Source organism: Typopeltis vanoorti, chromosome 8 (assembly GCF_054136105.1).
Source record: "Typopeltis vanoorti isolate ZY-2024b chromosome 8, IOZ_Tvanoo_1.0, whole genome shotgun sequence".
NCBI lineage: Eukaryota > Metazoa > Arthropoda > Arachnida > Uropygi > Thelyphonidae > Typopeltis > Typopeltis vanoorti.
Window position 1 is genome coordinate 51,255,453 of NC_143556.1, and position 26,614 is coordinate 51,282,066.

Below are 26,614 nucleotides of genomic sequence, written 5' to 3' on the forward strand. Positions count from 1 at the left end.
AGAGGATCTGGGAAGTGGAGACGATTATCTGGCATTCTGGCAGGTAGTTGAACAATTTGCATAAAATCATTTCTAATGGCAATTGCCACGGCTTATCTTCCAGCTTTTATTAGTAGAATTTTGCAAAACTTTTGATAGACTGTCACATGAGAAGCTGTTAAATAAAGTGAAACAGATGGGATTGGATAACAAACTTCTTCTGAATTGGATCAGTGACTGGCTGTCAGATAGGTATCCGAAAGTTGTATATGGGGGGTGCTATAGTCTGAAAGAGGCAACTAGTGGTGTATGGAAGGGGCCAGTTTTGGGACCATTGTTGTTCAGATTGTAAATTAATGTAAATTAGAGCAATGCAGAGTCAAGTAGATGTTATGGCCTTACAGGAGAACTTGAGTAAATTGCATGAATGGGCAGATAAGTGGAAGTATTAATTCAATGTTGCAAAGTGTAAGGTTTTGAGATTTGGTAAACAATGATGAGATGCAAAGTATACACTTGGTGGCGAAACTTTAAAAGGAGTAGAGGAGATGAGAGATCTAGGAGTGATGGCAGACAAGGACCTGAAATTCAGGGGCCACATTGCACAAGTTATGAAGACATCATATCAGATAATGGCAGAGGACCTTGTCTTACAGAAATAAAGAGGTTATCATGTCATTGTGGCTTTGATCAGGCATAATATGGATTATAGTACACAGATTTTGTCACCAGGTTTTCATGGTGATGAAGATTGTTAGAGAGGGTCCAGAGAAGATTCACAGAATTTGCAATTTACATTCTCTCAAACTGACTTTTGAGAATGTAATTCTCAAAAGTCAGTTTGAGAAAATGTAAATTGCAAAGCCTCATGAATAGGCAGAGGAGGAGGAGGAGGAGGGGGGGATATGATTGAGACATATAAACAGGCCAGAGGTTATTAGGTTGACATGGAAGAGGGTGGTAGAACAAGAGGCCATCTCTGGAACTGTATAAGAAGGATGTGAGCAGAGGAGTGAGAAGTAGGTTCTTTATATGAGGGTAGTTGGTAAGTGGAAGGCATTGCCTGAATGTGTTGTGAATGTAGAGACATTGAATCAGTTAAAGGAATAGTTGGATGAGCATGTGTGATAATGTGTACCTCTCATGATGAATCTCCTACTTCAGATGTTAATAATAATAATTATTATTATAATTAGCAGATAGAAGCCAGTTTGAGTTGTGAATGTTGAGGTTCCCAAGGATAATGACTTCACACTTTGGATATTTAGATTGCAAAAAAAACTAGCTTTAAAGAAATTATCAAAAAAGATCAGAGTGGTCATAAGAATTTGTAGAGTAATTAAGACAATAAATGAATACAATTACATAAGGAAAAGAAACTTTTGAACTACAGTAGACTGAAAAGAGGGGATTCAGTGTTTGGCATCTCTAACATGGTATGTCACATCCAGTGCCATCGACAGGGAGTAGAATAAAGGCAGCCTGCCTCACAGAGCAGCTTAATAAGGGCACTCATTGAGCTATATTGTGGTATGCCGTCACTACACTAACAATTCCTGTTAGCATAGCAAGTGTGGAAAGACGTTTTTCTAAATTTAAACTGATTAAAAATTATTTGTGAACAGCAATGATCCAAGAAAGACTGGTTGGTCTAGCAACTATATCAATAAAAGTGGACTTAGCTTATAATTTAAATTTAGAAGAGCTTATAAACACTTTTATTGTGTGATATTCCCGTAGAGTAAACATAATAATTAATATTATTATTACGGGCAACTCCAAGGAGTCCATTGATTCATCGAGGGAGGCCCTAACATCATGTCAAGAACAACTATTCAACATTCACACAGTATCTATCATACCTTGCCTTGAACTCATTCACAGTCATGGCACCCACAACAGACTCTGGCAGCTTATTCCACTCATTCACCACTTGCCAAGTAAAAAACCTAGCTCTAACACCCTTGCTAACCACACTCTTGAACAGCTTCCATGTATGTCCCCTAATAATAATCCCTAGTCTCATCACCAGTCCTATTCTCAAAAATATCTTCTGAATTAATCTTATAGAAACCCTTCAGTAATTTGAATGTCTCAATCATATCACCCCTTTTCTGCCTATCAACCAATTTCTGCAACCCACAAATCTTCATTCCATAGACCTGCTTCCATCTTGGTCACTCGTCTCTGGATCCTCTCCACCTCCTTCCCATCAAAAAGAAACTCTGGCGTCCATATCTGGGCACAGTAGTCTAGATGGGATCTTATCAAGGCTCGATACAGAGGAACAATAACCTGTTTGTCCCTGCTTGTTAAAGTATTTTTCAGCAAAGCGATTTGATGAGCTGATTTAGCCACTTATGTGATGTGCCCCGTAAAACTTCAACTCCCTATCCACCAACACTCCCAAATCCCTTCATCATCTCCTGGAGTACAGTTCCACCACAATGTGATATACTGCTGCTAATCTTTTCACCCCAAAATGCATAACCTTACATTTTGCCACATTAAATTGACATCTATTCTCCTTAGCCCAGTCCTCCAAACTATCCAAATCAGTCTACAAAATTTTGACATCCTGTGCACTCACTATTGCTGTACCCAATTTTGCATCATCAGCAAACAAATGAACAGTTCCTCTCAGATCCTTTCCTATATCGTTAATGAACAAATTGAACAGTAGTGGTCCAAGAACAGAACCCTGCGGCACACCACTAGTTACAGGCCGTCTTTTGGACTCTACCTCTGAATAAACCACTCTCTGATATCTCTCCATCAACCACCCTCCTATCCTCTCAACAACCCTATATCCATCCCTATATGCTGCAGTTTACTGATTAGAATTCCATGTGTATCCTGTCAAAGGCCTTAGCAAGGTCCAATAGAATCACTGTAAATCCATTACCCTTATCTAGTTCAGCCGTCACTGTGTTATAAAACATGAGCAAGTTACTGAGGCATGATCTACCCTTCACAAAACCATGCTGTCCCATATACAGTATCCCATTTTCATCTATCCAATCCTGTATTTTCCTCTTGACTATTTTCTCCAAGACCTTGACAACAATTTCTGATATGCTGATTGGTCGGTAATTTACAACAGCAGTCTTGGAACCTTCTTTATGCAGTGGAAACTATTTTCCCCTCTTTCCACCCCCTCGGGACTAACCCAGACCCGAGAATCAAATTAAACAAAATGGTCAAGGGCACTGACAATTCTTCAGCCGCTTGACGTACGACACGAGCTGGTATACCATCCAATCCCACAGATGTATTGACATTGAGGTTTTGTAATAGACTATTCACTTCCACTTCATTCACCACAATTCTCGTATAAGCTATTGGTTCATTCTTTCATTCATTGATTCAATATTATTATGGAATCATTGCAAAGCACAGGTGAGACATCTTCACAACCATATGCCTGGGGAAGGAGTGTCCTAGGTTCGATTCCAGTCGGTGACGTGAGGAGCTGAAGGATTTTCCTCAGCCATAGCCATGTTAGTCAGCCTTGGGCATAGACAGTAGGGTTTTTTCCTCAGTTTATCCTGGGGTTTTTCATCCCGCAAAGCAGGCAAAACCAGCCTTGAGAACTCATCACTACAGACATAGCATTCACTGGGGCGCAGGGCTGACCACCTTATCCTGTGAACGGTTTGAGGTCTGATGATTAATAAATCCTCAACACCGCAGGTAAAAGAGGGGAAGATGAGATGAGATTATGGAATTGTTTTGCATTAATGTTTCTCTTGTAATAAAAACAAAATAGCAATTGGAGATTTTCTTATATTTTTTTCTCTTATAATCCATCAGGGGCAATATTTAATTGTTTGCCTCAGGGCACGATCTAATCTGGTGACTGCCCTGGTCACATCTCACAAATATACAAGTTCTGCCTCTGTAGCAGAAGGAATCGTGAAGAGCATAGTTTGTAAAGTTGAGGCTGACAGCAATAGTTATGGCCATCAGTTGAAATGCTGTTAAAAAAAATAGGTCCAGATTTAGATGTTTGTAAGTGGTGATGGTAAGCACCATTTATGTCTGTATTAAGGTAATTTTGCATCCATAAAATTGGATGCAAAAGTGTCTTTTTTTAAGTAGTTTTTTGTTTATTTTATGTTTTTTTTTCTTATTTTATTTAATTATTATTTTTTTTTTGTGCTGCTTTCTGAGGGAGTATTTTGATTCATAGTATCACTGCAAAATAAATATAGATTTATTTATTCATTTAGTGTTTCCTGCAGGGGCACCAGCTAGAAGTAGGACTTGGACCCCCCCCCTAAAAAAAAAAGAAAAAAAAAGAATAAATAATATAATAAGCATTACATTAGTTTCTGGTCTACTACAAAAATATTTTTTAAGGATGTAAGAAATCTGTAATAATTTCTAATGCACAATTAAAAACTATTCTTCCTCATATTTAAATGAGATTATCCAACAAGAATTGGGTTTAAAACTAATGATAAGTGTATTCAGCATGCTTGGCATAATTAGTATAATTAGTGCAAGGTGTTCAATTACTATATAACAGCTGACACATGTACAGGAATCCTACATTACAAGGACATCATCCAATATCAAGTTCATTATTATGAATCCAAAAACAATGCAACTTCCTTTTTTGGATAATTTAATTATCCATACTTCTGCAGGCAGTCTCCAATTTTCTGTTTATAGAAAACCTTCCCTAACTGCCAAGTACATCCACCCATCTTCATACCATTATCCATCACAAAAGATGGATATTATCAAAACTCTTATATGCAGAGCTCAAATTTATCAATAGGTATTATTGATGTTCTTTTGATTCCCATCACCTTGCTACTAATGAATATAACAAAGCTGCTATCCAGAAATTTATCAATAGATATTATTGATGTAAAAAGAATTTTTCATGTGCTACTTTCAAGGAACATCAGAAAAATAGCACAGGTTCTTTGCAAGTGTAATCTATACACTATCTTCAAACTAGCTTAGTAACTACCACCCAGCAGAGATAATGCATCATCTCTCTCTCTCTCTCTCTCTCCTTGCTTCAGTCAAGTGTCTATCATCATCAAGTGTCCTGTTCATATCAACTTCATTATTTAGGACAGCTGTACCATTATGCTGAGATCAGAATCTAAGAACACCAGGACTACATAAAATTCTTGGAATGTGAAAAGCCTTGTTCCAGCCCACTGACACCAAACACAGAATTTTTTAGAATCAAACCAACATTCCAATTCAGCAGATGCAAACTGATTGTCTGTTTCTTGTAACTTGTGAAATTTTATGACATTCATATTGGAATTTTTTTTCCCACTTGGTTAGACTATAATAAATTTAGTTTAATCCTTTATCCAACTGTAAACAAACAATGTTTGCACCTGAAGTATTTTCAGGACTGAGGCAACTCGTGGTAAAGGTGGACTAAGCTCTCATCACTTGTCTTAGTATCTCCCATAATGCAAAGCACATCTACTTCTGGACATGTATAATGGTATACATTAAGGGAAGGGCCACTACCCAGACTGGCTTCGACCTTTATTGAGGTCTCATCAGTGGGAGCCAGAACCAGAGTTGATGATGCCAAGGTGAGAGTAATGGAAAAAATAATGGAAACAGAATGGCCAACACCCGACATCCTAAACAAATACTAAAATATAAGCCAAGACTTCAAAAAAGGATACTGGATGGACAATGAGACCAGAACAGACCAACATGATTTATACCCGTAATTAGTGTTATGATGATAATGATGAAGTAATGGAAAAGTCATATTTACCTATACGAGTTGCCAAAGGTATCTCACCATATTATTAAATTACTCTGGATTTAGAGAAAGATATTGGAAGTTTTTTTCCCCACTTGGTTAGACTATAATAAATTTAGTTTAATCCTTTATCCAAGTATAAGAGGATAAATATCTTCAGGCGTAAAGTATCTTCAGGTGCAAAGGGCCACTACCCAGACTGGGTAGTGGTCCCTCCCTTATTGCATAGCATTATGCATGTCTGCAAGGAGATGTGCTTTGCATTATGGGAGATACCAAGACAAGTGATGAGAGCTACGTCCACCTTTACCACAAGTTGCCTCAGTCCTGAAGATACTTCAGGTGCAAACTTTGTTTTCTTACACTTGGATAAAGGATTAAACTAAATTTATTATAGTCTAACCAAGTGGGAAAAACTTCCAACATCTTTCTCTAAATCCAGAGTAATTTAATAATAAGGTGAGATACCTTTTGGCAACTCGTATAGGTAAATATGACTTCTCCATTACCTCCACCTTGGTATCACCACCTCAGGGTCTGGCTCCCACTGATGTGCTTTTACACAGAACTGGGGCCACTGCTGAGATTATGCGATACTCTGTCTGGTGGTGGTGGTGTGAGCCTGCCACTGGGTAAAGCCAACACTGAGAAGTTCTTCGTGACAGGGTAAGCCTGTCACTGAGTGGAACAACACTGAGTTGGACGGTTCTTCAGTCACTCGTAGGGAGTGGTCTGGGGGATCGCCTAATTTTTAGAGTCTTTACTTAAACACACCTCAATAAAGATCGAAACAGGTCTGGGTAGTGGCCCTTCCCTTAATGCATAGCATTATATATGTCTGCAAAGAGATGTGCTTTGCATTATGGGAGATACTAAGACAAGTGATGAGAGCTTAGTCCACCTTTACCACGAGTTGCCTCAGTCCTGAAGATACTTCAGGCGCAACACTTTATCCGAGTGTAAATTACACTTTATATAGATAAACTTACGCTTTATCCAAGTGTAAGCAAACTTTGTTTGCTTACACTTGGATAAAGGATTAAACTAAATTTATTATTATATTTTATGACATTCAATTCTTAACTGCTCATAATTTATTTATTTGTTTTTTATTTTTGGAATAATAAATAAGTTATGTAACATTGTATTTGAATTACAAAAGCTAACCATTGTTTCGCTTTGAACTCTAATAGTGCATTCACCTGTTAACTCAGCTGTAACCAAGAAATAAGCACCCCCCCCCCACCCCCCCCCCCCCCCACCCCCCCCCCCCCCCACCCCCCCCCCCCCCCACCCCCCCCCCCCCCCACCCCCCCCCCCCCCCACCCCCCCCCCCCCCCACCCCCCCCCCCCCCCACCCCCCCCCCCCCCCACCCCCCCCCCCCCCCACCCCCCCCCCCCCCCACCCCCCCCCCCCCCCACCCCCCCCCCCCCCCACCCCCCCCCCCCCCCACCCCCCCCCCCCCCCACCCCCCCCCCCCCCCACCCCCCCCCCCCCCCACCCCCCCCCCCCCCCACCCCCCCCCCCCCCCACCCCCCCCCCCCCCCACCCCCCCCCCCCCCCACCCCCCCCCCCCCCCACCCCCCCCCCCCCCCACCCCCCCCCCCCCCCACCCCCCCCCCCCCCCACCCCCCCCCCCCCCCACCCCCCCCCCCCCCCACCCCCCCCCCCCCCCACCCCCCCCCCCCCCCACCCCCCCCCCCCCCCACCCCCCCCCCCCCCCACCCCCCCCCAGCTCATTCAACTGATACCATATTTATCATGTAGAATCTTAAAATCCTTACCACTCCTTGCAAACAACAAATTCTGGTAATGTGTTCCATTCAGTGATAATTTTCCATGTAAAAAATCTACTCCTCACACCCCTCTTCACCACACTTTTACATAACTTCCAGGGATGACCTCTGGTTCTTCCCCTCTCACCTTATATTATTATAAAAGTATAAAGATTATAAAAGTAGAAGATTAAAAATCCCCTCTGGATTAATCTGATAAAATCCTCTCACTAACTTAAATGTTTCTATCACATCACCTCTCTTCCTCCCATCCACCAAACTCTGCAATCCACATATCTTCAACCACTCTCCATAGCCAGCATTCCAAAGACCCGATATTGTCTTAGTCACTCGCCTCTGGACCCTCTCCAATGTCTCCACATCACATTGAAAAACCAAGTAACCAGATCTGAGCATAATAGTCCAAGTGCGGCCTGACCAGTGCCTTATACAGTGGCACAACCACTTCCTTATCCCCTACATGTTAGAGTACTTCTTATCATAGCAGCGCTATGATGTGTAGCCTTTGCAACACTAGTAACATGCCCTCTAAACTTCAGTCTACTGTCAACCATCACTCCCAAATTTCTAATCTCATCCGCTTCCTGCAGTACGGCACCATCGATATAGTACACAGCCTTATATTTTTGCGCTCCAAAATGCAATGCCTTGTACTTATTGATATTAAAACTACAACCCCACTCTTTTTGTCCAAGTGAAAAGTATATTCAAATCTTCCTGAAGGGAATTACCAGCAGTGCTACTTATAATTCAACCCAACTTTGCATCATCAGCAAACAACTGAAGATCCCCAGCCAGTCCACATGATATATCATTTACAAACACATTAAACAGCAGGGGCCCAAGAACACAATCCTGGGGCATGCCACTGGTTACCCTCCTTTTTTAAGACATTGCTTGTTACTTGCACTACAGGCAAGTAAATTATTAAACCAGAACCTAGCCTTTACAAATCCATGCTGACCATCATAAAGAATGCTATGTTCATCAACCCAATAATAATTATTATTATTATTACTCAAGACCCTATGCGTCAAAGCCTCATCAAGGAGGTCCTTTTATCAAACACACAGCTCATCATACTATGCTTTAACCACGCTACCGGCCAAGGCATCTATAGATGTTCAAGTTATCATGGATGCGAAGTGCTTGTTAAAATTGTAATACCATTGATATTACATTGAAATATATGATGGTTACGAAGCGTATGCGGATGCATATATGATCCATACTGGCCGGTAAAGTGGTTAAACACACTCAAATTCTCTGCAGACACTACACTCTCTCATGCAAGGCATTCCAATCATTCACAACTCTGCATGAAAAAAACCTGCTTTTCACTCTCCTACACACATCTGCTTTATACAGTTTCCACCTCTGATTCTCCCCTGATCTCACATTATTTTCTATAGAACCTTTCCATCCAGCATTGATCCTATAACAATCCCTTAATAACTTGCAGGTCTCTATCATATCTCCCCTCTTCCTCCTGCCTACAAGATTCTGCAAGTTGCATCTTCTCGATCTTTCCTCATACTCAACATTCCAGAGGTTAGAAACTACCTTAGTCAGTCGCCTCTGGACCCCTTTCCAACATCTCTTCATCCTTCTGAAAACCAGGTGACCAAATCTGGGCACAATAGTCCTGTGTGGCCAAATCAAAGCCTTATAAAAACCTTATATGGAACAAGAATCTCCCAATTTCTACAAGTCAGTGTCCTCTGCATCATTTCCAGAAGCCTTTGTGTTGTCTTCACAATTTTGGCTATGTGTCCTCTAAATTTCAGATCCTTATCCACAATCACCCCCCAGATCTCTTATTTCTTCTCCCTCCGACAATATATCTTCACCAAGAATAAATTCTGCATCCCATTTTTGTATTCCAAATTTTAAAACCTTACATTTTGCAACATTGAACTCACATCTCCATTTCCATGCCCAATCACTCAATTTATTTGAGTCTTCTTGTAAGGCCACAACATCTTCTCTACTCTTCATGATTTGTCCCAACTTTGAATCATATGCAAACAACTGAATATCTCTATCCAAATCTTTACCAATATCATTAATATACAAGTTAAACAGCAATAGCCCTAAAACAGACGGCACACTACTAGTAATTTTCCTTTTCCTGGATACTGCTCCCCATACACAACTTGTTGATACCTATCAGATAGCCAGTCTCCAATCCAATTCACCAATTTAATATCCAATCCCATCCACTCCAGTTTGACTATCAACTTATCATGCAGTAATCTATCAAAAGCCTTTGCAAAATCTAAGTATATTACTATGTATCCTTCTCCTCTGTCCATGGAAGCAGTCACTTTATTGTAATAAGTAAGTAGATTACTGAAACATTACTTCCCTTTAGTAAATCCATGCTGTCCATGAAAGATAATACCATTGTTGTCAACCCAATTCTGAATCCTAGTTCTCACAAGCTTCTCCAACAACTTAACTACAACACCTGACACAGATACACCTATAGTTTGATGTTTGAGTTCTATCACCTCCTTTATGAAGTGGCACAATCTTGCCCTCCTTCCACTCTTTAGGAACTTGACCCAGTGCAAGACTTGTATTAAAAATATATGTCAAGGCCAGCATCAACTCCCTGGCACATTCCTTCAGAATACGTAGTGATATCTTATCAAGTCCCACAGCCTTATTTACATATAGTTTGCTCAACTCCCCATACACCTCTTGCTCACTTACAGTCAGTCTCTCCTCCCCATCATCAACTGCTATCAATCTCTCCATGAAGTCACATTCACAAGACTGAAAGATCTTTATGAACTGCTCATTAAGTATCTCCACCACATATTCTGTAAAAGCTGTCTTTATACCATTTTCTCCAATCAATGTCATCCTTCCATAAGCATTCTTTCTTTTGCTGGCTACATATCGAATGAACTCCCTAGGATTATTTTTGGATTCATTAGCTAACTGCTGTTCATACCTCTCTTTAGCTACCCTCACCAACCAAGTTACCCTCCTTGCTGGTCTTTGTAGACCTCATGGAATTGGTTATTTCCACTTCTCTTATGCTGCCTCCATAATGCCCTTTTTCTCTGTATCACATGCTTAATCTCTTTATTCATTCATTTCACACCTACCTTATTTAACCTTCTCACCCTTGGAATACATTTAGACATTGGATCTACTAGATGGTTTTGAAAATCCCCCAAGCTGCATTGATCTCTTTTCCAGCTAACTCCTCATTCAAGTTACACCTGCAAGCTGTCTTCTGAGCTCTTCATAATCACTCCCCTCCTTGTGGTTCCACATATATACCCTTTTCTTACAGAGGTCCTCACATTGCTGGCAACCACCCACGTATATAAAAATATGTTTCTTATAATTCCATCATATCAGCTGTATTCTACCTGAATCCAACTTGTTCTTAAATTTTTCTTAGCCTACTTATACTTTTTTCTTAGTATACTTATAAATATATATATAAAAAGTACTTAATAGAGCATATATATAAGCATACTTATATACAGTATATAGCAAACATATTACTACTTTATAGGTATATATAAAGTAGAAGAACGTAGCTCTCCAGGTTCTTAATTAGTGGGATAATCAACACAAAGTGTGAAAAAATTGTGGGATGAAAGGAGAGGAGGTATTGCAGTTATCTTATTTGCATAAATTTTACTTTGAAATTCTCAATTGAAAAATTCCTTTGTAATTCTCACATTCAAGTTTATTTCCTTTTTTACAGCTATTCTGAAATTTCTACTCTAATCATCCTGAATTCAAACTTCTGACCTTCTGAATTATGCACTACAGGCATTGCAAAAGTTTTATTATTATTATTATTGCTATTATTATCGAAACTTCCAAGGAGTCTTTCGACTCATCGAGGGAGGCCCTAAACATCATGAACTATCCAACATTTGCACATATTTTGCTTTGAATTCATTCACAGTCATGGCACCCACAACAGACTCTGGCAACTTATTCCATTCATTCACCACTCTTCAAGCAAAAAACCTGGTTCTAACACTCTTGTTAAGTACATTCTTATTCAGTTTCCATGGATGGTCACTAGTTCTCCCACCACCAGACCTGTTCTGAAAAATTTCCTCTGAATTCGTCTTGTAAAAACTCTTCAGTAATTTGTATGTCTCAATCATATCATTCCCCTTCTCCACCTATCAACCTGTTTCTGTAACCCACAAATCTTCAACCTGTTCTCATAAGATTCATGCCATAGACTTACTAGCATCTTGATCACTCACCTCTGGATCCTCTTCACCTTCTCCTCATTGCCAAGAAACTCTGGCACACATCTGCATGCAGTAGTGAAGATGGGGTCTTATCAAGGCTCAATAAAGAGGAACAATAACCTGCTTGTCAAAGTATTCTTCAGCAACTAAGTGATCTAATGAGCTGCTTTAGCCATTTTTGCTATGCGCAACGCTTCCCCCCCCCCCCAAAAAAAAAAACTTTAACTTCCTATTCACTAACAGTGCCAAGTCTCTGGCTTTGTCGATTTCCTGGAGTACAGTTCCACCAATGTGGTATACAGCTGGGAATCTTTTCATTCCAAAATGCATAACCTTACACTTTGCCATATTAAACTGATATCCATTCTCCTTTGCCCAGTCTGCCAATCTATCCAAATTATCTTGCAAAAATTTGACATCATCTGTATTAACTATTGCTCTACCTAACTTTGCATCATTGGTAAATAACGGAACAGTTCCTCACAGATCCTTTCCTATCAGTGGTGGCCTGTACATAAGCACTGCGACACTGCAGCACCCCCAAGGAAAAAATGAAAAAATTAAAATTTGTTTGCATTTATAAATAATAACAATGCTTACAACATTATATAAATGCAATACAACATATTAAAGGTTACAGCTTATGTTTTGACATAGACTGAATAGTTAATAATTGGAATTGTTCGATTATCGCTTTTGATTACGAAACAAGTGCACTGCGATCTAACTCCGGTAGTTTGCGCTTGTCATTACACGTTACGTCATTCCCAACTGTAACTGCTCACACGGCAGTGTATTTTTAGTATGCTTACGCACCTTATTACTATTATTACGAGCAACTCCAGGGAGTCCTTAGACTCATCGAGGGGAGCCCTAAACATCATCTCCACACAACTATTCGACATTTTCACAGTATCTATCATACCTTGCCTTGAACTCATTCACTGTCATAGCACCCACAACAGACTCTGGTGGCTTATTCCACTCATTTACCACTCTAAAAGTAAAGAACCCAGCTCTAACACCCTTGCTAACCACACTCTTGCCCAGCTTCCATAGATGTCCCCTAGTTCTTCCACCACCAGGCCTGATCTCAAAAATATCCTCTGAATTAATCCTATAGAAACCCTTCAGCAATTTGAATGTCTCAATCATATCTCCCCTTTTCTGCAACCCACAAATCTTCAATCTGTTCTCATAAGGTTCATTCCATAGACCTGCTATCATCTTGGTCACTCGCCTCTGGATCCTCTCCACCTCCTCCCCATCAAGAAGAAACCTAGGTGACCAATCTGGGCACAATAGTCTAGATGAGGTCTTATCAAGGCTCGGTACACAGGAACATTAACTTGCTTGTCTCTGCTCGTCAAAGTATTTTTCAGCAACCAAGTGATTTCGTGAGCTGATTTAGCCACTTTTGCAATGTGCCCCTAAACTTCATCTCCCTATCCACCAACATTCCCCAAGTCCCTGGCCTCATCAATCTCCTGGAGTACAGTTCCACCAATGTGGTATACTGCTGCTAATCTTTTCACCCCAAAACGCATAACCTTACATTTTGTCACATTAAATTGACATCGATTCTCCTTAGCCCAGAACTCCAATCTATCCAAATCATCCTGCAAGATTTTGACATCTTCTGCATTCCCTATTGTCCTACCAACTTTGCATCATCAGTGAACAAATGAACTGTTCCTCTTAGATCCTTCCCTATATCGTTAATGAACACCTACTCTCTGATATCTCTCCATCAACCACCCTCCTATCCTCTCACCAACCCTATATCCATCCCCATATGTTGCAGTTTACTGATTAGAATTCCATGTGGTATCCTGTGAAAGGCCCTAGCCAAGTCCTGCAGTATCCCATTACCCTTATCTAGTTCAGCCGTCACTGTGTTATAAAACTAGCGCAAGTTACTGAGGCATGATCTACCCTTCACAAAGCCATGCTGTTCCCTGTACAGTATCTCATTTTTATCAATCCAATTATCATTGGATTTTCCCTTGACTACCATCCTCCAAGACCTTGACAACGACTCCTGATATGCTGATCGGTCAGTAATTTGCAACAGTAGTCTTGGATCCTCCTTTATGCAGTGGAACTATTTTCCCCTCTTTCCACACCTTCGGGACTAAACCAGACCGAGACTCAGATTAAACAACATGGTCAAGGGCACTGATAATTCTTTAGCCGCTTCATGTAAGACTTGTGCCAGTATACCATCATTATTTCTGTGAGATATGAAATGTTTATTACTAGTGCATGTGTGTGGTGAACAAATTTTTGTAAATCTTATTTTATTTTGTTAAAATAACATATAATTATGTTATTTTATTATAGATTGTATCTATTTATTATAGATACAAGGCTGAATTATGACGAGTGTCACTGTTGAAAATATGAAAAGAATAATATTTTTTCAATTATCGTTACATGAAACAAACGCACTGTGATCTAACGCCGATATTTGTTTGCCTTGTCGTTGCCCGTTATGTCATTAGATACACTTGTATCTAATGACATAACATAATGTATCTTATGCCTGTGCTCGTTATTTCTGTGAGATATGAAACGTTTATTATTGGCACGTGTTTGTGGTGAACTATTTTTTGTAAATCTTATTTTTTTTTGTTAAAATAACATATAATTATTTATTTATTATAGATACAAGGCTGAATTATGACGAGTGTCACTGTTGAAAATATGAAAAGAATTATATTTTTTCAATTATCGTTACATGAAACAAATGCACTGCAATCTAATGCCGATATTTGTTTGCACTTGTCATTGCTATTGATACGAAACTTTTATTATTTGTTTTTGTTCGTGGTGAGGATGAGATATTTTTAATAAAGCAATTTTTAATATGTAAATTTATTTATTAATAAATTCATTACTGATTAGGAAAAAAAAGTTTTTTTTTTTTTTTTTGTATATGCAGCACCCCCACTTAAAATTTTTTCACCGGCCGCCACTGTTTCCTATATTGTTAATGAACAAATAATGAACACCACTAGTCACAGACCTTCTTTTGGACTCTTCTCTGAATAAACTACTATCCGATATCTCTCCATCAACATCCTCCTATCCATTTCCATGCGCTACAGTTTGCTGATTAAAATTCCATGTGATTACAGCCTGGCTGGCCGAGTGGTTAGTGTATCCGCTCTCCAGCCAAAAGGCTGCGGGTTCGAATCCCGCTGTGGGCATGGATGTTTGTGATTGTCTTTGGAAATACTAGTTGTGGTCGGAGGTAGATGCTGTTGATGTAGTTGCGGTCAGTTGGTGGATTAAGTAGTGCAGACAGCTGTAGAGCAGATGCCCTCCCTCGATGAGTCTTTGGACTCCCTGGAGGTGTATAATAATAATAATAATAATCCTGTCAAAGGCCTTTGCAAAGTCCAGCAGTATCACTGTAAACCCATTACTTTTATCCAACTCAGCTGTCACTGCATTATAAAACGTGAGCAAGTTACTGAGGCATGACCTTCCCTTCACAAAACCATGATGCCCCTCCCATACAGTATACCATTTCCATCTATCCATTCCTGTATTTTGCTCTTAATCAACTTCTCCAATACTTTGACAACTCCTGATATGCTGATTGGTCAGTAATTTACTACATCAGTCTTGGAGCCTCCTTTATGCAATGGGACTATTTTTCCCCTCTTTTCACCACCTCGGGACTAAACCAGAGCTGAGACTTAGATTAAACAATATGGTCAAGGGCACTGACAATCCCTTTACCACTTCATGTAAGACTTGAGCTAATATATGGGCCAGTGATGCAACAGATAACACGTCTGACTACGGATTAGAAGATTCCAGGTTCGAATCCTGGCTGGCTCAAGATTTTTTTCTCCCCATCTTTCTTGACTTTAGATAAATGGCACCCAATCTCATTATGAACACTTTGCATATTTTATCCTGTCAGGTTGGCTGAGTGGTTAGCATATCTGCTCTCCAGCCAAAGGGTTGCGGGTTCAGATCCTGCCATGGGCATGGATGTTTGTGGTTGTCTTTGAGGATGCTGGTGGGCAGTAGATGACTTTGGTGTGGTTGCAGTTCATTGTGGTGGGTGGATTGAGGGGTGGAGATGGGGTTGTAGAGTGGGTGCTCCCCCCCCCCTTTGATGATTCTTTGGATTCCCTGGAGGTGTCACATAATAATAATATCATCCAATCCCACTTTATCTCAGTTCCCATATAAGCCTTTGGCTCTCTCATTCCTGCAGTATCACCACCTGGATGATATACTCTTGTAAAGTGTTCACTTAGTAATTCTACTATTTTGACTGATTCAGTTACCTCCCTATCATTGGCATTCCTTAAAATTATTCTGCCATAAACATTTTTTCTTTTATTTACAGCATATAGAAAAAACTGTTTTGGGATTCTCATTTTGGGATTCAAAGGAAGTTAGCAATGCAGGCTAACTTGTCTCTGCTCGTCAAAGTATTTTTCAGCAACCAAGTGATTTCATGAGCTGATTTAGCCACTTTTGCAATGTGCCCCTAAACTTCATCTCCCTATCCACCAACATTCCCCAAGTCCCTGGCCTCATCAATCTCCTGGAGTACAGTTCCACCAATGTGGTATACTGCTGCTAATCTTTTCACCCCAAAACGCATAACCTTACATTTTGTCACATTAAATTGACATCGATTCTCCTTAGCCCAGAACTCCAATCTATCCAAATCATCCTGCAAGATTTTGACATCTTCTGCATTCATTATTCATAATAGAATAACATCTGAGTTGGACAAAGGAACTGGCTACACAGTGGTACTTCTGGATTTTGCTAAGGCTTTTGACAGGATACCCCATAGAACACTGTTACGCAAATTGGAGCAGATGGGAATGGATATTAAATTGGTGATATGGATAGGAGAATGGCTCAGGGAGAGATACCATAAGGTGGTGTATGGAGGAGCCGAGTCCAGAATGAGGCAGGTGACCAGTGGTGTGCCTCAGGGCTCTGTGCTTGGGCCAATGTTGTTTAATTTGTATATAAATGATATAGGAAACGGCTTAAAGGGAGATATTCAGTTGTTTGCTGATGATGCAAAGTTGTGTAGTGCAATAAAAAATCAAGCTGATGTTGAAAGTTTGCAGGAGGATTTAAATAAGCTGGTAAAATGGGCAAAAGAAAATGGATGTCAGTTCAATGTGGAAAAGTGTAAAGTCATGCATTTTGGGATTAAAAGATTACCAGCTGTGTACTACATCGATGGAAAGGTACTCCAAGAGATTGATGAGGCTAGGGACTTAGGGGTATTGGTAGATAGGGAGATGAAGTTCAGAGGACACATTGCTAAGGTGTCCAAGATTGCACATAGGATTACTTGGTTGTTGAGGAACACACTGACATCCAGAGATAAAGAGGTTATTATTCCCCTTTATAAAGCATTGATACTTCCACATTTGGATTACTGTGCTCAGGTCTGGTCACCTGGATTCCTTGGAGATGAGGAGGCTGTGGAGAGGGTTCAGAGAAGAGTGACCAAGTTGGTGAGTGATATAAAAAATGCTCCCTACATTGATAGATTGAGAGCTTGTGGATTGCAGAGATTGGTTGATAGGCGAAGAAGAGGGGATATGATAGAAACATTCAAATTACTAAAAGGTTTTTATAGGATTGATGCAGGGGAAATGTTTCAGCTGTGTGATAGTGATGGAAGAACAAGAGGTCATCTCTGGAAATTAAAGAAGAGTGTGGTTAACAAAGGTGTCAGAACAAGGTTTTTTTGCCTGGAGGGTGGTGAATGAGTGGAATTCATTGCCTGACTTAGTTGTGAGCTCTTCGTCTGTAAATGAATTCAAGAAGAGATATGACAGATATTGTTTTGCTAGTTTGGGTCTCCCGCGATGAGTCTACTGACTCCATGGAGATACCCGTAATAATAATAATAATAATCTGCTTTTGCATTTCTTACCACACTTGTTACTCTTCTGGCCTGTGCCTTGTACTGTTCATGTGCCTACAGGTCACTTTTCTCCTTGAATTCTCTCCACAATTGTTTCTTTTTTTGCAGCTCCAGCTTGATGATGATATTCATCTATTTAACTTCCATTTGATTTACTCTCTGTGACTCTAGGTATGTAGGTTGCCATTATCTCCCTCAAACACCCCTTTACCACTTCCCATGCACTATCAACATCCAGCCCTTGCAATTTTACATGCCATGGCACCGATCCAAGAAATCTCCTAAGCTTGTCATATTTACTAGCTCTGTAATTCCACATATACCCGGTCTGAACAGAAAATTCCACACATTTAACCACCTCTCAGTTCAAGACCATATGACCACTCTCTTTGAATGGTATAATGAATATGACCAGTTGGTGGCAACATGGTCATATTCATTATAGACAAATTCTGAGATGCAATTATTAGATTGAGCATTCTTGACACCCTAATCTATTCCATTACGTGCTATGTCAGGTAATTATCTCTTAGTAAATGCATAAATTCCATTCCTTCCTCCCATGTGTCCTCTCCCTTCCAATCTATGTTGCTATAGTTAAAATACTCGATAATAATTACCTGTCCTCCACTCATTGAGTCTATTTGCTGATGCATACTATCTCTATCATCTTTTCCATCCCCTGGTCTATAGCAGTATCCAACTGTATATTTTGATCTGCTGGCCTCAATCTCACACCAGATAGCTTCATATATGCTATTTTCACTGGCCTGCAGTTGAACCTACTCTCTTTGGTGTCTGTGCAGTTAGCCTAGTGGCTGTGCGCTTCGCAACCGTATGACTGGGGAAGGAGTGTCCCAGGTTCGATTCCCGTCGAAGACGTGAAGAATTTGAGGGTCTTCCTCAGTCATAGCCAAGTTAGCCGGTGTTGGGTGCAGGCAGTAGGGTTTTTCCCGCCAGTTTATCTGGCGTTTTTCATCCCACAAGCAGGCAAACCGGCCCTGTGAACACACACAGATCTACAGCCATAAATACTTAACCCCCCATGAAGGGGGGTCAACTCGCCCCAATAGGGTTGGGGGAGAAAAAGGGAGGAAACTCCATATGAATAATTAATAATAATACTCTCTTTGGTTGCAATTCATCGGCTATCATCAATAACACTCCTCCCTCCATTCTTTTCTCTTTATCCTCCCTGAACACGCTATACCATTCACATTCTATCCCACTAACTATATCATCTTCTGTTAGCTATGTTTCACTAATGCCAATAACCATTGGTCAGGATAGAATGTCAAAAATTCCTCCTGCTTGTTCCGAATGCTCCTGACAATAGTATATATAAAGTGCAAAAGCCCCCTTCTGCCCACTGCTATCCAGATGCTTTATACTAACTATCCCAGTACCACTGGTAACAAATCAGAAGTGCTAACTTGGGAAAGTTATATATATTCTTGCTGAACTGCCTCAATGTCTGCATATCCACTCAACAGCTTACCCCCCCCCCCAACTAAAAGCTCTAGTTTCCCTGATTCTGAACATCCACTTTCACTTCATTCAACAACACATTTTTCATTCTCTGAACACCAAATCCATTCAGAATGCAAACCATCCTTTTTGTATAAGTCCTTTTGCCTGTCAAATTCACTCCATAAACTCCACATCTACACAAACCACTCCTCCTGTGTAACCTATGCATTGAGTCATTCGCAATTATGGACTTCCTTCTCAGCAATACTCTGTCATACCGCGGCAAAACTAAAACTGCGATGACCGAAATTCGAACCTGGGTCAACTGCTTGGTCAACCTATGCTAATCACTATACCACTGTTTCCCCACATGATAGGTTTTGTGTGAACAATGGTTGTATGAGTCTCTCACAATGAGTTTTTGACTCCATGGAAATGCCTGAGGAAATAATAATATGATGATGATGATGAGTACTATTATTTAAATTTCTAATCAGTCAAGTTTTTTGTAATAATGTTCTTTATCTTTGACTTGATGATTCCAGAATGTTCCATGACTGTCACTTTTTTTGATGTTGCTATTTAAAAGCATCTGCATACAGTTAATGCTATTGGAAAAATAAGAAATAATTACAGTGTATAGCATACAGGTGTCCTGTAAGCAACATTTTATCTCAATTTAGATGACACTTCAGAATCCTTGGTTCCATGTCGTTTGTTTCCAAAAGAAATGCCGTTAAAGAAGATGACCTACAGGTATCTTCATTTACCTGAAGACTCTAGTTGGCCACAAACTACAGTAGAATTTTTAACTTATCTGGCTACAGCATTTACAGAAACATTAAGTAAGTGAAACCCAATTTTTTTGCTAAGTTAAATCACGTTTAATAAAAAAAAAAAGAAGAATAAAATAAACATGGTGTTCCATCTGTGTTTATTTTATTTTATTTTATTTTTTTAGCTTTCAAATGCATGAGATATTATTTAAGAAATGTTTCATGAAAATAAAGAACATGAAGCTTATGATAATTATATATTTGTTATTAAGAACATCCATCTTTCATGGAGTCAGAAGACTCATTGTGGGAAAGTTTTTCCACTTGGTTATGCTATAAATTAAAGGTACCAAGAAATTATATTCTTGGTTTAATCCTTTATCTAAGTGTAAGCAAACAAAGTTTACACGTGAATTAATTTCACGACTCGGCAACTCATATATAGAGGCTAATGACTTCACATTACTTGCCTTAGTATCCCATAATGCAAAGCATATATCCTTATGGACATGTATAATGCTATGCATTATGGGAAGGGTTACTACCCAGACCAGTTTTGTTGCAGTCTTCCCAATCATACTCTTTTACTTTTTTTTTTTTAAAGATGGATTTGTGCATATACTTATTCTAATATACTATGTCAGGGATTTTTTAACTTACATTCTTCTCTTCATGATTTGTTTTGACTAAAAATCTTTTTATCCCATTCTATCAAATTTGTATGCTGTGTGTATTTTTCTCCTAATGCCAGCACCATACATGATCACTCCAGTGGAAAATTCTCCATGCTTGCTGTGCAAGCTCATTAATTGAGAAAGAAGTAATATTTATTTGTTAATAAATGCATGCATTTATAAGCATTCCATTTAGGCTTTTATTTTTGTAGACAGAAGACGTTTTAAGCTTGTGCAGCAATAATTGAGCTTTGCATTGTGTATCGAAGGCTAATGCTAGTCAAGCTACCCTGGCTTGCTTGGTTGCCAGGTCCTCGTTTCAGCACTGTGATTTCATGCTGCACGCAGCCATTCCCGCTCCCTCCATGTCATCTCACCCTGTTGCTTAAACACGGGCCATACGCAGTCAAAGTAGCTCTAGCCAGTGAGCTTCAGCCAGCCTTTACAAGTGTGCGTGTTGCTTGGGAAAATTAGGTTACAACCAACTTTTAATGACAATGTTATTGACCAGTTCATGAAGAACTGTAGGGTAGAATTTATATTCAAGTAGCTAAATTGAAAAAGATAGAATATCATTTGTAAAATAAATGTTGTATTTGTATGATTAAATGTACATAAATTTCTAAATACAGGTAACCCTCATATAATGCGGTACTTATACAACGTGGTTTCGATATAACGCGGTCTAAAATTGTAGTAACCCTTGTTGAACGCGGTACTTATACAACGCGATTCCGATAAAAACAGGGTCTACAAATTGTAGTAACCCTTTATCTTTTCATATGTTTTTCACTGCACGACTTAAAAATCAAATTTTATCTTCGTTAAATTTATGTCTGCCTGTATCCCACATGTAATTATAAGTAGCAAATTTATATTAGGAGGAATACCCTTTAGCACGCATGTACCTCAATTGTTTACCGTATAAAACATTTATTGTTGAAAATTGTCCTCGTTTCTGCCAGGGAAGTGCATTAAAAATCATAAGTGTGTTCATCTCAAATTGAGCACTTTATTTTCTGGTGAGTTACATACAATATGTAATGCTTGCTTTTTTTGTGTAAAAAATTATTTTTATAGTAATGGCCACAAACTGCAATGAATGGGAAAAATCAACATTGGAAACAAAATTAATTTCGCTTGAAGAAAAATATTCAAAATCTTGGATCAGTTGAAAAATGGAGAAAAACCAGGAGTTTTTGCAGGGACTTTGAATTTAAATGAATCGACAATTCGAACAATCAAACAAAATGAACATAAAATCTGAGAAAGTGTTTATTGTTGGGTCAACAATAAGTGCAAAGCGCGTTGCTCGTGTATGCGATATTCTAATGGAAAAATGGAGACATCTCTAATGATTTCGATAGAACATTGCACCTCAAAAGAAAATTCCTATGGATGGAAATCTTATTAAACAAAAAACTCTCAAAGTTTATAAACATTTATAGTGCAGACCAGGTGTGGTGATCAGTGCGGATGAATCCGGATTATATTGGAAAAAAAGTGCAAAAACGCACCTATATTTCGAAAAATGAAAGATCAGCTCCTGAATTCAAAGTTTCCAAAGATAGAATTATTCTACTGTTTTGTAGTAATGCATCAGGTGATTACATGACAAAGGCAGTGTTTATTAACCAATCCTCATGCTATGAAAGATTAAAACATGCACTATTTTATTTTGCCTAAAACATTTATGCATTATGTGCAATGAAGTTTAAGTACAATTTGTAATTTTTATAGTATGCATTTGTTTCATTGTTTATATAAGTTAAAAAAAAAAAACGATTTCGGAACATAACCCTACTTTTTTTATGTGATCTCAGACTCGCATAATGTGATTTATATAATGCGCCATTTCTGCGGAACCTAACATCTGCGTTATACGAGAGTTACCTGTACATAGTTTTAAATGGTCGGTAATTCATTATTCCGCTAATCAGACTTCAATCACACCTCTCATTCCCTGAATGATAACAAGAGCAAGTGTGAATTTCAAGACCAGCATTCGCCCCTGGATCACTCCCACCATTCAGGGACAGCAATAACCCCTTAGTCACAATCAGATCTTTTGATACTATGAATAAATCCAAAACTCTTCATCCTTGTATTCCTTCCATCACATACTACCTAAGACATTTGTTCATGTATTACTATATGCTCTTTCCACTGTCCAATCTAAAACTTTCCCACTCATTACTCTCTATGTTCTCTGGACTATAACAACATTCAACTAAATATTCTTTTGTCTGTCTTTACTTTGCACCATACACTCTCCAAAAGCCATCAGTATCATTTTTGTCTTAAATGTTAAAGATACCAAGCTATTTTTAAACCTGGTTTTACTCCATTTCCCAAGTAAGCAAACAGACAAATAAGTCAAGTTTGTGCCTGCATGTAATGCAAGTCTAGCTGACCCTGCAGGTAGTGCAAGACCAAGGTAACTCATGGTAAAAGTAGAATAAGCTCTGATCACTAATCTTAATATTTACCCATAATGCAAAGCACATCTCCTGGAGGCGATGTATGATGCTTTGTATTAAAGGCAAGGGGCCAATTCCCAGACCGGTTTCGACCTTTATTGAGGTAGAATGGGAGTTCATGTCTTTCATCATCGGCCTTTGGAGCATAAAGATTGCTGAGGGTCAGCAGGTAGTAATAGGGGAAGTTAAAGAAAGGTAGAGTAGGATAGTAGGAGGTAAAAAGAGGCCTCAGTCAACCTATTTAGCTGTATAACCCAGAGGGTGTGGCTAAAAGGTCTGTAAAACATAATCTCCTTACACCTGTTCAAAAAAAAAAAACTTAAAATTTACATTTCATTTTACCCGAAAAAACATAACTTTAGATTACATTAATCCAGGTTTCTGGAGATGTCATCTCGTAACCCCTAAAAAAAAAAGAAAAATGTTTGTTAAAATTTAGAACTTAGATTATTCTTAAACTATGCCTTACAACTGAAAAAAAAAAAAAAAAATTAAAAAAACTGTGATAGCGGGATCCGTATTGAGGTGGACTTTATCAACCAAGAGTTGGGGGAAGAGCCCGGCCCGAGTGATGCAGCCCACAAGGAGCTGCACCGCCTCGCTGTAGGCCTTCGCCGCTTGGGCTCTCAGATCTGCCCCCTCCTATGTGGACTAAGTGTGAATACACAGAAACAAAACCAAAAGAAAAAAACTTAGAAGAAGGGGCTTTTTTTTTTTTTTTTTTTTTAAAGTCATATTTTCCCTCCAATTTTTAATCGCTATCTCAAAGTCTTTTACCACGTTTTCCATCACTGTGAGTATGTGTACTGACTCTTCATCATTTAGTTTCCATATTCTCTTCAAGCTTTCATTCCATTTTGTTCGGTGGTAATGGAAGTCATCCCATTTCATCCATATACTAAGACTATCTAGCTCGCCTTTACATTGCAAACAAGCATCTCCTTTTTCCTGTATAGCTGTGTGGACTTTGTTCCTTATCTCGGGTTTGTCCCTAAGATCGAGTAGGATTCGTCTTGTTATATTTGAATTTTCGTATGGGGTTTTTTCTCCTTCTACCGGTTTTGTAATGGGGTCCTCTTCTGATGAGGTTTCTTCCTCATTTTCTGTGTTGTTTCGCATTATTATCTCATTTCCTTCCTCATCTTCCTCCGAACTTGAGGCTTCTATTTGGCTTTCAATGTCTTGTTTATTTTGTTTCATTTCTCCTTCTTTTTCTGGTGTGATGGGTCATTTTGTTGAACTGGTATTGATTTCCATTTCCTCTGTTTCTGTGCTGTTATTGTTGCTTTCCATTTCAATGGTGTGAGATTTCTTAGCGTTCCGTTTCTTTTTCTTCCTAGTTTTTCCTCCTGCGTTGTTCCCGCTTATTGCCTGGTTTCCTAACATAGTCATCGTGTTAGCTGGGGGTTGTAGGGCTGGAAATTCTTCCGATTCAGTTGTTTGTGGTTCGTTTACCGTTTGGCCGGTAGCTCGAGAGACCTGTGTAGTGAGCTTAGGACTGATTACTGGAATGGCTACTGCTGCATGTGTTATGGCGCCTCCTGTTCTTTCTGCAAGGATCCTGTTAGGACAAACGTCCATTTTATGGGATGTGTTCCCATATTTACGGCACAGTGACTCACATTGATTCAGTGTGTTCTGTCAATAAGCAGTTGCGGAATGTGTTGTTTTTCGGGCAGTGAGCGCTAAGGTGGGCCAAGGCGGTGCACCGAAAACATTGTTTTCTTAAGCCTGGATAAATGACTATTACTCTTGCTGAGCATAAAAAAATCAAGTTGGGGACCTCTGTTTTCATCTCGATTGAAATGCTCACTTCCCCTGATTTCCACTCTGAGATATCCACGTCTTGTCCGATTGTTACGTTTTGGACAGTCCCCCATTTGGAGAAAATGGTTTTAATGATTTCCTCCCCTTTCTCTAGACATTCTAGAGGAAACCTGTCAATTTTTATGGATTTTAAAATACTCTCGACTAGAAAGGGTAGGAATTTTTTCCCTTCACATTCTACGCCTTTAAGGAGCATTTCTCTTGTCTCTATGTTCTTCGTTACTATTTGGAATCGTTCCCCCCCCCCCGTATGGGGTAAGCCCGTAAATGCTTTCTGCTTTCGCAACGTTGAGAAGAGCTCTCACAAACGTCGCTTTCTCTATGTTTGGGTCAATTTTGATCCCGAGAGTACGAACTCTTGGTAAGAATTTCGACCTTGTTTAAAGGCGAATACTTTTCCCACGGAAAAAGAAAGTTGAGTCCCCGAAAAGGGAAGACCTTAAAACAGGCCTGTACTGTTTGACACGAGGCCGCAAGAAAAACCACCAAAAGAAAAACTATAAGGGTTCTTACCAAAGGATATAGGAGCTCTCTCTCGGGATCTTGTAAATGACAACTGGAATCCAAAGCAATGGAACCTTCGTTGTGACAGGACTGGAATAGGAGCTCGCTCTCGGGTTCTGGTATTGAGGTCTCATCAGTGGGAGCCAGGCTAGAAATATCAAGATTTTAGTAATACAGAGCTTATAAGTATTTTACCAGAACAAGTTACCATAAGGTGTTTTAACCTTATTCAATAAAAATCTCAGGAGGAGATATAAATGTAGAAAGTATTTTACCTTGCGTATAATAAATGTCAAAGATACAAAGCTATTTTTAAACCTGGTTTTACTCCATTTCCCAAGTAAGCAAACAGACAAATAAGTCAAGTTTGCGCCTGCATGTAATGCAAGTCTAGCTGACCCTGCAAGTAGTGCAAGACCAAGGTAACTCATGGTAAAAGTAGAATAAGCTCTGATCACTTACATGCAGGCAAACTTGACTTATTTGTCTGTTTGCTTACTTGGGAAATGGAGTAAAACCAGGTTTAAAAATAGCTTGGTATCTTTAACATTTATTATACCCAAGGTAAAATACTTTCTACATTTATATCTCCTCCTGAGATTTTTATTGAATAAGGTTAAAACACCTTATGGTAACTTGTTCTGGTAAAATACCTATAAGCTCTGTATTACTAAAATCTTGATATTTCTAGTCTAGCTCCCACTGATGAGACCTCAATAAAGGTCGAAACCGGTCTGGGAATTGGCCCCTTGCCTTTAATACAAAGCATCATACATCGCCTCCAGGAGATGTGCTTTGCATTATGGGTAAATATTAAGATTAGTGATCAGAGCTTATTCTACTTTTACCATGAGTTACCTTGGTCTTGCACTACCTGCAGGGTCAGCTAGACTTGCATTACATGCAGGCACAAACTTGACTTATTTGTCTGTTTGCTTACTTGGGAAATGGAGTAAAACTAGGTTTAAAAATAGCTTGGTATCTTTAACATTTATTATACACAAGGTAAAATACTTTCTACATTTTTGTCTTAGTTCTTCACATTGTAAACTTCAGTCTACTGTCAACCATTATCACTCTTGTGGGAATGGATACTTGGGAGAAGGGAGACGATGTCAGGTAACACTGAGCCCAGTGGAGTCTAGAAGGAATAATGCTGGGTATAGAAACAATGGCATTTAT

General features: G+C 39.3%; 1 protein-coding gene across 1 annotated transcript in view; it reads left to right on the forward strand.

The window, feature by feature from the left end:
• The first annotated feature begins 11,146 nt into the window (after window positions 1–11,146).
• The window catches only part of LOC150103986 (uncharacterized), a 28,604-nt gene continuing 13,136 nt past the window's right edge, over window positions 11,147–26,614 (forward strand). Inside the window, exons 1-2 of the mRNA XM_090397233.1 lie at window positions 11,147–11,165; window positions 19,855–20,016. Coding sequence (XP_090253359.1) covers window positions 19,902–20,016 — 115 coding nt within the window. The 5' untranslated portion in view covers window positions 11,147–11,165; window positions 19,855–19,901. The remainder of the gene's footprint in view (window positions 11,166–19,854; window positions 20,017–26,614) is intronic.